Source organism: Squalius cephalus, assembly GCF_949319135.1.
Source record: "Squalius cephalus genome assembly, chromosome: 1".
NCBI lineage: Eukaryota > Metazoa > Chordata > Actinopteri > Cypriniformes > Leuciscidae > Squalius > Squalius cephalus.
The window spans coordinates 34,164,615-34,179,099 of NC_137122.1; the positions used below are offsets into that span (position 1 = coordinate 34,164,615).

At 36.7% G+C, this 14,485-nt stretch overlaps 2 protein-coding genes across 5 annotated transcripts; both read right to left on the reverse strand.

Annotated features, from left to right (window-relative positions):
• Window positions 1–1,136: 1,136 nt before the first annotated feature.
• prpsap2 (phosphoribosyl pyrophosphate synthetase-associated protein 2) lies at window positions 1,137–7,623 on the reverse strand. Of its 4 annotated transcripts, none has more exons than XM_079872673.1 (11): window positions 7,530–7,623; window positions 6,870–7,030; window positions 6,030–6,082; window positions 5,591–5,657; window positions 4,269–4,441; window positions 4,054–4,169; window positions 3,623–3,678; window positions 2,719–2,867; window positions 2,560–2,630; window positions 2,332–2,478; window positions 1,137–2,248 (listed from the first exon to the last, which is right to left on the reverse strand). In XM_079872673.1, exons 2-11 carry the CDS (start codon window positions 6,950–6,952, stop codon window positions 2,090–2,092), a joined length of 1,074 nt encoding a protein of 357 aa, XP_079728799.1. In that variant the 5' UTR covers window positions 6,953–7,030; window positions 7,530–7,623; the 3' UTR covers window positions 1,137–2,089. The 4 variants fall into 4 exon arrangements, with proteins under 4 accessions (XP_079728799.1, XP_079728801.1, XP_079728798.1 ...); XM_079872675.1 differs by having other exon boundaries at window positions 6,744–7,030; window positions 7,530–7,609; XM_079872672.1 differs by having other exon boundaries at window positions 6,870–7,078; window positions 7,530–7,609.
• Window positions 7,624–7,934: 311 nt separating this feature from the next.
• Window positions 7,935–14,485, reverse strand: cln3 (CLN3 lysosomal/endosomal transmembrane protein, battenin). Its single transcript, XM_079872539.1, has 15 exons — window positions 14,177–14,485; window positions 14,058–14,094; window positions 13,887–13,983; window positions 12,983–13,060; window positions 12,769–12,848; window positions 12,380–12,465; window positions 12,228–12,300; window positions 11,194–11,337; window positions 10,941–11,101; window positions 10,784–10,836; window positions 10,191–10,259; window positions 10,027–10,082; window positions 9,012–9,105; window positions 8,747–8,887; window positions 7,935–8,655 (listed from the first exon to the last, which is right to left on the reverse strand). The coding sequence occupies exons 1-15, from the start codon at window positions 14,229–14,231 to the stop codon at window positions 8,539–8,541; spliced, it is 1,341 nt and encodes a 446-aa protein (XP_079728665.1). The 5' UTR covers window positions 14,232–14,485; the 3' UTR covers window positions 7,935–8,538.

Here is a 14,485-nt window from a genome sequence, read left to right on the forward strand (position 1 = left end):
GCAACTCAAAACTGGTCACTCACTAAATACAGACATAAAGAACAACCGTTTGCTGCCCTGCTTAGTTAAAAATATCTCTATAAGAAGTATTTGCAGGAAAAGAGGAAATATCAGGATTTTTTACTTCCCTTTGAAACTAGCCGCAAGATTACTTGGTTCATACATCTTAAGCTTTGTAGAGCGGTACTTCCCATTACAGACATTTTTGCTGAAACAGAGTCTTTGCCATATCCATAACAGAAGTATCTTCTGTCCTCAGGGTGCTAGTCATTATGCAAACAGGAACAGTCTTTATCGTCTAACTCACTGCTGCTTATCTGTGTCATTTAATGAAATTAATAGAACTGTAGGGAATCTTCTTCATCCCTTTAAACCCCCATCTTTTATTTTCCTTTAACAAATCCAAGTTACTACTAGATAAGGGTTCTGCCAGTGCCTACTGAACAGCGAATCAAATTCACCAGCATAATTTATGCATGTGGGAGAGGATTTTCTCCAAATCTGCATAAAATGCATTCAAGCTACACAGTTTGTGCATAAAATCAAACCTATGACCTTGGTGTTGCTAGCATACTGTAAAATCATTTGTTTAGGGAGTTCTGTGAGGTGTTGACTGCCCTCTGTTGGCTAATTATATTGGTGAACTTTGAAGTAAACTTAGTTTAACCAACTTAAGTCAGATCTCAAAAGCCAGTGAATAGCATAGAGTAGCATGGTACAATAAACTTGAAACTCTAGTTCTGCTAACCTATTTGTCAATCTTATATCAGCCAGCATGAGAAAAGGGTGGATCATTAACTAAACACTGCACACAATGACACCAGATATTCTTTGTTTATTTATTGTCATCAAGTGCTGTAAATAAATACAAAAGCCTTAAATATTGGTTACATAACAAAAACCCTGCATTTCATTTGAAAATGAGAAGTCAAGTTCTCATTGAGGCAATGTATTTAGAAATTCTTGCCACTATGATCAAACATTTATGAGGCAAAGATGCTTAAAAACAAATAGGCTCTCAAGTTAAAGTTTTAGTAGAATAATCTAGTGGGGGAGGGGGGGGCACATTCAATCAAGTACATTAGTTTCCTTGCCTTGTACAAAGTAATTCTTGAATTTAACATCAGCACTACTTAGCATTACCAGACAGAAACACAAAAACTACTAGTGGCCCAATATTTACACAAGTCATGAGGCACTGACACTGATATGTCACAGCATAGATTTTATAAATGGTAACATTTTGTAATTGTTGGCCACAAAGTGGAGTCGTCCATTCTCCAATTATATAAAAAAAAGAAAGAATCCAAGACAGAAGATTTACGGCTAAAAAGAACCGAAGAGGTAATTTGAACATCCAGTGGTCCTTCTTTTAAAAGCACACTATGCAAGATTTGTACCTTAATATAACAGCTTCGAAATCATTTCGATGGTAAACGAACTCGTATTAGGGCGAATCATCCCTATAGCAAAGCAGGGGGTGGGACGCCGCTGGCAAAACCAACAATGCAGGTTTGAGAGGAGGCGTCCCGCCAAATCTTGCGAGAATCACGACTTGCTTTACGTCACATACATCAACAACATATGAAGCAGCCTCTATGGAAGACACTAGCCTGCATTTCAGACGTGAATCATGGCAGAGTCGACGAAGAAAACGAAGAAAGCGCGGTTGGAAGAGTGGAGAGACGGCTCTGCGTGTGTGGTATTTACGACAGTAACGTAAAATACAAGTACTCCACAGCGACTCTAGGGGTCGCTGTTTGAGAAAAACGAAAACTGCATAGTGTGCCTTTAAATCCAGTACTTCAAAATCATATAAAAGTGCCAAAATTTCAGTTCAAGAGGTTGAGTATTCCTGCACTTCAAACCTCTATACGCTTTGACATCAGCATTTTAGGACACTGAAATCATGTAGCAGAACATCCCGGTTCTTTGAACGTACAATTATTATTTCAAAATATTACACATACAACGAAGTGACGCAGTTATAATGGGCGACAGAAGGAAAAATGGTTAATGATGCAGGCAATAGGGAGAGAAAAAGTCTTGACCTCTGTGCACGTGTTAAGACTGACTGTACATGACCCTGCTAATCATCCATGCCTATATTACGAAAAAGGTAAGACATGGATTCTCCATTGTGGATGCGGCGAATGGCTTCTGACAGGATCATGCTGATATCCACCGTCTTTATTTTGGGACACTGGAGTTTTTGGATCTCGTGCGGAATGGTGTTGGTGACAACTACCTGTGCAGAAAGACATCAGAAAGTCAGTTCATGACAACACAATTGTCACTCTGAACCTCAAATTTAAATGATGTTATGATGACCTCATCTATGGCGGACTCCTCTATTAGCTGGGGGGCATCTGAGGAGAGGATTCCATGAGTAGCCATGACAAAGATCTTGTAGGCGCCTCTTTCTTTCAGAGTTTCGGCTGCTGCTAGAAAACTGTCGACATCGTCAATGATGTCATCCTAAAACAAAACAAAACAGGTTAAGAAGAGGGATAAACTTAAAATAGCACCCTGAAGACATTCAAATCATCTTGAACTCACCACTATGATGGCAATTCGTCCACCTACATCTCCCACAACAGTTATTGGGGGTTTTTCTTTGGGAATCAGCACTATGCAAGAACAAAAAAAGACAATAGGGAATAGTCAGGGAAAAAAAGTCAAACAGACTGAGAGAGTTTGCTGAGATGAGATTCTCACATGGGATCTCTAGGCTTGGATGGATGGCGCCACTGTTTTTGACAGTGGGTGGGGAATGACGTCCATCCACCAGGTCCGATTCTGCATCCTGGGCTTCACCGTGGATCACGGCGATCCCCAGCCGCAATCTTTCAGCAAATGACTGGGCCCTGTAAAAGGACAGACACAGAATTTGTTTTCAATGTTTTTCCCATGTGGCTCTACTAAACCGTTTTGACACAAACCAAGGAACAGACACGAAAGAAGAAATAGAGCCACAAATGCTACTCCAAATCCTGTTAATCGGGTAGGGATGAGCATTTATAACCAAATTTACATAATTTCAAGACCCCCAGGGAATTTTGCTGAGGCCCCCTATAGTGGGCCCGGTCCCCTGGTTGAGAACCAGTGTCTTACACTGTCCTCTTTTTTAAAATACAAACTTTGCACCTCACCCTTACTTAAGTTATTTATGAATCATCTATATTTTTTGCCACTGTTGTGTCTATTTTATATAGATGTTTTGATGTTGTTTGTGAGACAAATTTATATCACCATGTGACAGACAATGTTTTATTAATTGAATTTCTCATTTACAACCAATTTTTTTTATCCCGTGGGATGCATGACTGTACCAGTTTACCAGTAGGAATTGAAATACTGACACACTTGGATGCATTTGAAAGCACACATCATCATCTTTCATTACCTCAACATCATGTTTGCACAGTGCCACCCAATGCATACAGTTGCATCAGTGAGATTTAAGTGAGGGATTTGGTGGGAAGGTAATATTATTTAATATTATAATCTTACTAGCTGGTCTAGAACAAATACTTGACTAGTCAATTACTCCTGCAAGTCTCTATTTCAAAGGCCTGTGGATCTTTCATATGACATGACACCGCAAAAGATATAACTTTACCTTTTGGCTGCTGCTGGAGATTTGGCCACAATTACAGCATTTCTGTAGTCAGGAATCTGAATGCAGAGGCAAAGTAAGTAAAAAAACGATTAAAAAATCTAAAAGGAAAGGCAGACATACACACATATATTATGCATTCTCATACAGTCAACGTTCATTATTAACTATTGGCAGATGACCTTCCATCTGAGCAAGAGAGAAAATTTATCATGAATAAATGAATGCATAAGCTTGAGTGGAGAAATTTATTCTGAGAAAATTCAGCGTCTGATAGATCCGGTTTCTGTCCTGCTTTCTATTTATTAGCAACATAACATGGACTGACCTATTATTCAAACTGAAGGCTCTGACAGGACAAACGGGAAGAACAACTACAGTATCTACAGGAATCTCATGGATGGCATCCAGACAAGCGTTAAGCAAGGACCTACTTCTTCCTGTATGTACTGTAGCAGGAACGGTGAGGCCCGGAGATTGTCCACTGGAATGTTGAAGAAACCCTGAATTTCCTTTTGGTGCAAATCCATAGTAATGAGATGAGTCAGACCTGCCCACAGCCACATTGGACAGAGTTAGACTATAATTGCCCAGTTTCCTTATAAACCACAAATGAAGGGACAGTTTAGTCTCAGATGGACTCATTTACCTGCTTTACACATCATTGAGGCAAGTAGTTTAGAAACGATTGAGCCTCTCTTCCTCATTTTGCACTGTTTGCTATAGGGGAAATAGGGAATGACGCCGATGATGTTCCGAGCACAGGACGTCCTGCAGGCGTACACCATAATGAGCAGCTCCATGATGGTGGTGTTAACATCTCTGCAGATGGGGAAGGAAGGAAGGTTTCAAAGACTGGGATTTAGGAAAACTAATTTGCATACATGGAGATTTGTATATGTAACATCAGTATCAATGTCAAAGTGAGGGATAATTTGCATGAATCTGCATAATGCTACACACTGGCTGCAGAAGGTTTGAGTTGTCAAAACAGGGCTCTAGATTAAAAAAAAAACTAGTTCGGAGATTAAAAATAAATAAATGAAGTTGATTATGGTTCTAATCTCACTGAAAAAATTCCCCATTTAGTCAACTTTTCTTTTGACTTATGTTAAACCATTAAAGCTACACCAAAGTACTTTTCCTCTTCGGTCCCCCTACAGGTTGGAAACGGAATTGTTCATTACCGCTGTCGTAAATAATTTGCCCACCGTCGCTATTTGTTTATCCAGCACCGGCTTTGGAAATAACGATGTCCACAGACAAGGTAGAGAAATGATTATTACTTACAAGTCCAGTAGCAACAAAGCCAAGTGACCATCAGTCTTACATCTTGTAGCCTCATTCAGCTCTCGCCAAAGAGTGTAAGCCGGTCCAATGTTCACTCTAGTTCGAGCTCTTTCTCTATCATGCTCCCGTTTTCTTTTCTTGGCCTCCTCCGACATCATACCCTTCCTTTTATTTGCAGACTCCGTCATGATGACAATTCAAAAGCTACCTGGCTGCTAGGTATCTTCCATTTATATGTACCAGCCAGAACCTTGCTCCACCTATCGGCTATTGTAACGCTTGCCGTAAAGCAAGTCATATTTGTAGTTTCTTATGTCTCATTCGAACTACAGATCCGCTACCCGATCTGGCAAACTTGCATAGTGCGGTTAGAGCCGATATTGGGCCGCAAAGCGAATGCAAGTGCCGTTCACCCTGTTACGAGTAGATGAACCACTGAAACGATTTTGGAAACATTATTTTAAGGTACAAAAGAATCTTTGGTGTTGCTTTAACATTTTAAATACTAATAGCAATACTTTCTTGTAAAAAATTTTTTTAATTAATAATTTAATTAAAAATTATTTCAATAAATATATATATATATATATATATATATATATATATATATATATAAAATTAGAGGGTCTTTACATGATGAAAAAATGATTGCCTCCTACTGTTGTGTTTAAGGTTTCTTACTTGGACACAGTCTGAATGATGAAAACATCTTTGCTGCGCACAGACTCTTCGATTTGGACCCGTGTTTCTGTGGGAAAAGAAATGTTACTTTTTTTTTTTTTCTTAGGTCCACGATAAATTTTTTAACTTCACACAAACAGACTAGCTATTTAAAAGTTTGCACAAAGATTTGACTGTGCAGGGAATGCTGGGAGAATGTCACCACAGTGTCTGCATGTGGGAGTATAAGCGTATCTCCATTTCACAATACAAAAGCATGAACCAAAACAAAGACTGTCAGTTGAATTAGCCAATAGTAGCTCAGATCCCTGCTCTGTTTTGTCTACTCTCTCCAGTATGGCACGCAAAGAATGAACAACCACTACAGCTACAGCCACCGCTAGTGTAGATTAAAAAAGCAGATATTTAATAGAAAGTTGAGCAGAAAACAGGCCTTCACCTCTGTTAGCCTCCTGATAGACCTGCACCTTCCCAAGTTCCACACCCAACCGCCTGTGCAAGAACAAATGTTTAGGGGAATATGAAGCAAAATAACAACTTAAACGGAAACACACAGCAGAAATCATCCGTATTTGATATTTAAGTTACAAGATGTAAATCTCAGTTAGACTAGAAAGACCCATAGTTAAAATATAACATAACTTTGATGTTTATTCATTGCATGGAGGTATATATATAAATACAAATATATACTGTTTTTATTTATTAAATGTGAGCCTTTGTGAGATTCATCCAGACATACACTACTATTCAAAAGTTTGGGGTCTGTATTTTTGTAATGTAAAAAAAAAAAAAAAAGCCTCTTATGCTCACCAAAGCTGCATTTTTTTTAATCAAAAATCTGATATGCTAATTTAATTTGGTGCTCAAGAAACATAATTATAAATGCTGAGAACGTTTATAAAAGTGAACACAGTTGTCTTTGATGAATAGAACAGCATTTATTTAGAACATAAATCTTTTGTAACATCACTAATGACTTTACTGTCACTTTCTGTGATTGATTTAATGCATCCTTGCTAAATAGATGTATTAAAAAAAGAAAGAAAAAATACTGACCCTCAAACCTTTAAAAGATAGTGTATTTTAAAATAGAAAAATACACCTCTTAGTAAAAAAAAAAAAAAATATGGTACTAAAATTTGGTACTAACCATTGGTACTCAAAAGAATACAGTTGTTCCAGCTCAGATCTGCTGTTGGAGAATGAATGTCTTACCACTTTTCCTAACTACCCAATATAACTGGCATGTTATAATGGACCTCCAGTGGCAACTTACTCGGCTATCCTCCTGGCCAGCTCTCTGCTGGAGGGGTTGGAGTTGGCCGTGAAGATGACCAGACCTCCTTTGGCGGCACTCATGTCCTGTGGTTGTCTGGTGTCTACCTCTAGGGACTCAGGCAGTGGCTCCCTGGGCACCCAGGCACTGCTGAGCCCTTCCTATCAACAGGACCACAGGCACACTGTTAGTTTAACACCAGACACTTCCTGCAAGAACAAAGGGAAGATGGCATGTTTACACACACGAATCAACCCAGACTCGATGAGAAATGTGCACACAGTCACATGGATGACTAACTACTGACACATAATTACAGCAGACAGCAGACTTCTGACTGAGTCTGCGCGATGGTGGTGAATCACGGTTCGTGACAGAAGCACCAACAGACCCTCATCGAGTCGGGCATGTCATGGCAATACAGTATGAATTAATAACGCGACATCCACACTGCAATGAGTCCAAACTTATACAAAAACAAAATTATTATGCTAAAGTGTTTGCTAAGTTCACTCATTCATTATGCTGCTAAGCTAGCTAGACCTTTATGTCTTTTTAGGATAATAAAGATACCTATTTAATTACAGAAATTAATATTAGCGTAACATAATTTGTTGTGGGTTTGATTTAGCAAACCAAAAAAATATTGACAAATCTCACCAGTTTTGATCTTTAAATCGATCCCTCCGCCTGGTTTACTGTATCATTTGCAACGTGAACATTGCTACCTTCGAGAAATACCCAAGATGGCAGCTGTTACGCACGAATTTTCAAAATAAAAGTCATTTGTTTACTTTTTTGTATATTTTTTTTATATATGTGTATAACTGGTCACCATTTTTATTAACATTTTTGCTTTCTTTTCCCTCCAGTTTTATCATGTTGTGTACAAAAGTCCATGTATTGTGAGGTTGTAAAGCTGCATTCATATCATAATAGTTGTTCAAAATAATTTTTTCTGGAATAAACATTTCAGTCTGAGTGGTTGTTAAATTTCACTCCTTGTAAAAAATAAATTAACTTTCCCATACATTTAAAAAGAATACTTATTACAGAAATAATATACTTAAAATAGTGATTTTTTTTTAATAAACTTAGGTACATCTTTATGCGTAATTTCCAAATGACTTCTATTGTCAACACTAGTGTACTGTCAACTCAGAGCACACAGACTTCCCTTTACGGCTGTAACTCTGTACTACCATCTAGTGCCTGGTTATAATACTTTTCCATTGAAGTTAAATTGAAACATCACATGCAACTGGCAGGGAATGGGAAATGAAAGCAATGATTCTTAAGAAAGCAACACACTGACGCCACGTCTACAGACGTTTGCTTCATAAGTTCAATTACAAAACCAAGAGTGAGGACCTGCAACCGTCACCGTTAGCCACAAAAAGAGAAATGAAAATGCTTTATAAATGGAGGCAGTAACATTTCAGGGACTAGTGGGTGATTAGAGCAACACACAAGTACCTCAAGCAAAATATTTTAATACTTTTAGGAAACATTACACATTTGATTCCAGGATTTTTAGTTACAAAGAAGATATTCATTTAAATAATAACATATTAGTCCAAAGTTTAATGGAATGTACTGTTTTTTTGATCAAGATGTTGAGAGGATTTTTCAATGTCTTTATATTTCACATACACACATTTTCATTGACTCATAAAGAGCAGAAATACTGGTGAACGGGGAAGGAGACAGCTGTAGAGAGAGCGATTCCCAGACTGTCCCCCACGCTTGCTGCAGCCATGGCAAACTCTCTCTCACGCTCAGCGGTCTGTCCAGAAACACAGCGTAAGAGAATGCTTTAGAGACCATTGACTGATACATGCTGATCTAATCAAATGGTTCGAATGAAGTTCACATACCTCCTCATGGATGAAATGGAAGGTATTCACATAGGCTGCTCCTCCCAACAGACCCTCATAGAGGACAATAATAAAGACCACCCATGGGTAATGCAAGAACTGGTAATATACAGCAAAACCCAACACAACAGCATTCACACACTGAAAGAGAAAGAGTAATCGGTGTCATGAGGAGTTTTAAATATGTTTTCTATTGTCTTGCATTTACTGTTGCATATGTATGTCTAAGTTGATGTACTGTTGTGTCTTGTGCACCAGATCTCACCTGTAGGAGAGACATAAGGAAAATTTTCCTGATCTTAAAACAGAAGAGAGATGTGCGGGAGAAAAACACACCAATCTGGTAAATTGTCTGATACCTGCAGAGGAGAGATAATGATGTGCATTGAGCATTTGCTGGCATTCAAACGAAAATGAAACAACATCAAAACAAAAACACAACTGATAATGTTTGAGGCGGAAGAACCAAAGTCTCCAAATTAAGTGGATTTGGGATGTTCTCTTAAAGGGATACTTCACCCCAAAATGAGAATTTCTTTCATCATATATTCACCCCTTATGTCGAAATGTTTATGCTAATTATGATGTCTACATTATTAGGGCACAATGGAAGAATTGTACCTTATTTTATTTTAATATAATTTCATTAAGTTTATTATTTAATCAAACAATCTGTGTATCTGTATTTTATTCTTTTCTTTCTTGTCTATTTGTAATTTTTTAAAATCTTTTCAATGCAAAGCTTGGTTGAATATTTTTTTAAATAAATCAATGAATGCTTTTATTATTTAATGCTTTTAAATGCTTTTATTCAGCAAGGATTCCGTTAAATTGACCAAAAGTCTCCGTAAAGACATTTATAATGTTGCAAAAGATTTCAATTTCAAATAAATACTGTTTCTTTTAACTTTCTATTAATCAAAGAATCCTGAAAACAATGTATCATGGTTTACACGGAGAAAAAAAAAAGTCAACATTGATAATTATATGAAATGTTTTTTGAGCATCAAATCATCATACTAAATAGATTTTTTGAAGGATCATGTGACACTGAAGACTGGAGTAAAGATGCTGAAAATTCAGCTCAGGAATAAATTACAGTTCAAAATACATTGTAAAATATATTAAAACAGAAAACATTTAAATTATAGTAACATTTCTCAACATTATTGTTTTCACTGTTTTAAAAAAAATCAAATTAAAGCAGTTCCGACCCCAATTTTTGAACGGTAGTGTAATTCAAAAGTCATGAAATTAAAGAGATTTGTCATGTGTCCTACCAGCGATATTGTTCTGCGTGTGAGAGAGGAGAGTCAGGAAAGTAGAGCAGCTCCAACTAATGAGAGAGATTAATAAATATATAGTGATATTTAGAGATCACAGGTAGTTTTACTGGTGTCTTACTCTTTTTGACTTGTCTGTGACTGTTACAGAAAACACTCACCAGTCCCTGGTTAATGAAATACTCAGCGAAGTAAACCACACTAAGAGGAATAATAAACTTCAGCAGGCCCTGAAAGAGATCGTATGGGTAAGAACAAACACTAAAATAAAAGATTCAAAGAGGAAGTGCATTTCCTGACTGCAGCACAACAAGGTGCAAACTAAACAAAAATAAAAACACACGCACAAACTGCTATCCTACATGACACACACAAGCTATGCTCACACTTTAAATGTAATGTTTTTTTTAAAAATGTAACCCCAAAAGAAATAAACAGCATTTCTGATGTTCAGTGGCCTTGAACAAAAATGCAAATAAAGACAGAGATCCATGACTAACTGAAAATTACTCATTTTATCTCAGTAATTCTAAACTATTATAGGAATTAGATTTTTTTTGGGGGGGGGGGGGGATAATCATGAGACGTAAACAAATTTGCCGATATGCTAAAAAAAAACTATACGATATGCACTGCATCCATCCTTATGAGTGTCAGTATAAAATTGTGAATAAATAAATAATATAAAAAATAATCAGGCAAAAATGACAAACACCAAATTGAGGCTCATATAGATGCATACAGCAGGTCTAACCTTAATAACGTATATTTGGTCAGTGAAGTTTAGGGGTCCGATGTGAAGGTCCTCTGTCAGAAGGAAGAGCACGGTTATCTGAATGGACCCTCATATACATAACCATGAGAATGAAAAGTTGCAACAATACAAGCAACCAGTTCCTAAATGTACACACCTTGTTCTTCCTGAGATGGCTCAGAGTCCTCATCAGTATCAGTCTCTTCCTCAATTAAAGGGCGTCTCTCCCTGGAGTTCACCGTTCTGAAATAACTGTGACCAACATTGTGCCGTCTCCACTGTGGGAACGAGGGTGGGAACACCAGGAGGAAGAAATAGCTGGGGGAAAAAATCATGAGAGAAAAAGATATGTTTATGCAATCGATTTGGTCAACAGGTTCAACCAATAGAGTTGAGAAAATTATTCTGACCTAACAGCCAAAATAACAGGGACAACCAGCATGATCCATAGCGTAACTTGGGGGGTCAGACCAGCCTGTGTAAATGCTGAGTAGAGGAAAGCTCCAGCTACTCCTGCTGCCCCCGTGCCGGACCCCCAGCCACTTAACACATCCCTTAAAGAGACAGAAACATAAACAGCTAGTAAAACTGAGATCAGTGACTAGGGCTATGCTCGGAATAGAATACTAACATATTATTCATACTTTTTCTGTAATATGCAGTCATTACACTACCATTCAAAAGTTTGGGGTCGGTAAGATTTTTCAATGTTTTTTAAAGTCTCTTATGTTCACCAAGGCTGCATTTATTTGACCAAAAAAACTGAAATAATAGTACAATTTAACATAACTTCTCTATTTGACTATATTTTAAAATGTAATTCAGCATCATTACTCCAGTCTTCAGTGTCACATAAACATTTCTGATTATTATCAATGTTGAAAACTGTTGTGCTGCTTAATATTTTTGTGGAAACCTTGATCATTTTTTCAGGATTCTTTAATGAATAGAGCGTTCAAAAGAACAGCAGTTGTTTGAAGTAGAAATGTGTAACATTATTAATGTATTTACGGCCACTTTTGATCAATTTAATGCACCCTTGCAGAATAAAAGTGTTCATTTGTTTACAAATGTTTTACAGAAGCCAAACTTTTTTGGTTTGAGAATCCTGTGCATAGTATGCTAATTTCTGCATGCATAGAATACCCAGATATTATAACCAACTAAATTTCACAAACTGGAGCACACTAGATGCAATATCTCACAATGCAATGTACTCAGCATTGTTGGCTCTTATTGGATCAAAACTGCATAATAACTGCTGTTACTACCACAGATAATACCTGAACATTCACAAAATGAAATGACCAAAAGACTAACATAATACGGTTATATTAATATAAATAATGGTTACTTTAACATCAAAAATAGTGCATACTGAACAGGTACAAAAATATGCCAGCACGGAACAGCTTGTATGAATGAATGGGTGTCTAGACGCTACCTGCTGAAAAACACCGAGAGGGAGAGGAAGGAAAGCTCCCCCAATCCTGAACTAATACTGGCAAAGACGACACCTGAGGAAGGATTCAGAGGTTCATCATCACAGCACTTATCAGATCTCATTAATCCAATACAAGAGGACATGCTCATTACCAGTTATGCTCATCGATACAGTTGAAGAAAATGACACCATCAGGAAGCTGACTACTGCCGTAAAGAAACACACCAAAACACGGAAACTGTTCATAATAAAAGTGAAAGAAAATAACATATTAATTAACAATTAAAGGGATAATTCCTTTTTGTCTTTCACAGAACTATCCCTTTAACAGAAAAAAACACTGTGCAGGGCTACAATCAAATCAAATTCATCCTTTTAACTTTGTTAGCAGGTTTGACATTGATTTCTCACACTATTGCACACTATCCATATCTCTTATCACTGTCTTACATGACAGAATTTCAACATCTACGCAGCTAAACCTGTCTGAAGATGCTGACGGTTGTTAGACATAAAATAAATAAGTGCTTGTCAACTTTACCCATAAGGCACTTTGTGTATATAGAAAGGTGCTGTGAATTTGATTATGAGGGTGGGTAAGATGTCAGCCAACAGCACAGCCTAGAAACAGAAATAAAACAGTGTCACTCCCTGAACAAATATTTAAAAAATACACTTAACTCCCTAGACAACACGAGGGACACGTTTGAACGGTTGAAACAAGGAATGACGGAGAGAAAGAAAGACAGACGTACCGCAGTAGACACAGGATTGCAGTCAAAGCGGTTGCTGCTGTTCCCGATCTCTATGTTAGTACCATTTGGAGCTGGAGTCTAGTGCGAGAACAAAATAAAAAACGAGAAAACATGAGTAATCAAACCTTGTGGAAAAAGTACACTTTAGCATACTTTTAAAAAGAGTAAGTGACATAATATACTTTAAAAGAATATGTTAAGTCTGAACTGAACGTAATGTTTTCGGAAATTCTATTATAGTTTAAATTCATAATAAATACAATTAGTTAATGTTTTTTTTCTAAGGCACATTTATAAAAGCTACTTAAATGTCCTAATTGAACTATGGCCTAATCCTGGCTTAATCTAAGCCTTGTCTGTGAAACCAGGCCTATGCAATTTCATAATTACTTCTATTGTCTTTGAAATATGACTGAAGTGTACTGCTGAATGTACAGATAAGCATTAATGGTAAACTAAAACATAATGTCATGTATTTAAATATACATGTAATTACACATTTGTAATGATTAAGCTGCAATTTAGTACATGTAAAATATATCTACTTTAAATATTTAGCATATTAGTCAATACTTTAAAATAATAAGTGTACTTCTTAAAAGCATGACTAAAGAATATTGAAATGTGATTTAAAAGTTGACTATTACAAAGTGCACTTTTTAAATGTATACTTACGTTTGTTAATAAACATTTATATATTTGTATATATATATATATATATATATATATATATATATATATATATATATTATTATTATTATTTTTTTTTTTTTTTTTTTTTTTCAAAGTACTCATGCACATTCAATACAATTAAGCACACTTCTTTTTCACAAGGGAAGGATGGAGTTGTGGCAACTGTTTTTTTTAGCAATATAACCATAGCCAAATCTCAGAAATATCTTACAGGTGTTGTTGTGTTTTGAGATTCCTGTTTTTGTAAGATGTCATGTGCTGCACTCAGCATCACCACATATGCAAAGTTATTGCAAAGTCCCAGTAACCTAGATAGAGATAATGAAGATTAGTTTACATATTGCGTATCACTTTAAGCAAAGTTGGCAGAAGATTCACTTACCAAAACCCAATACAAATTCTCCAGCGTTGAAAACGACCTATACAGAAAAAACACACACGTCAGGATAAAAAATAATATAAATCATAAAATACTGTTAAAGTGTCATTAGAGCATCCTACCTTCAGTGTGAGCTGTAATGACAGTGACAGGGTCAGAGTTTAATGATCGATCCATTGCGACTTTTCGCACTGAAAAACTGTCACATACAGAAAACTACTTCTCTAGCTGAGAGTTCAACTGCAGACATCCATAAACATTACATATTCATAACAACGATGTATCTGAATGATCATAGCTCATTTGCAGCGGCGTAATGTTAGATAAACAGACAGACACGAATCCACCGTCTTCCACTTTCATTACCTCAAATTATGACAAGCGACAGCAATAATCACTACAGCACAAGGGTGCTACACAGAAATAGATCC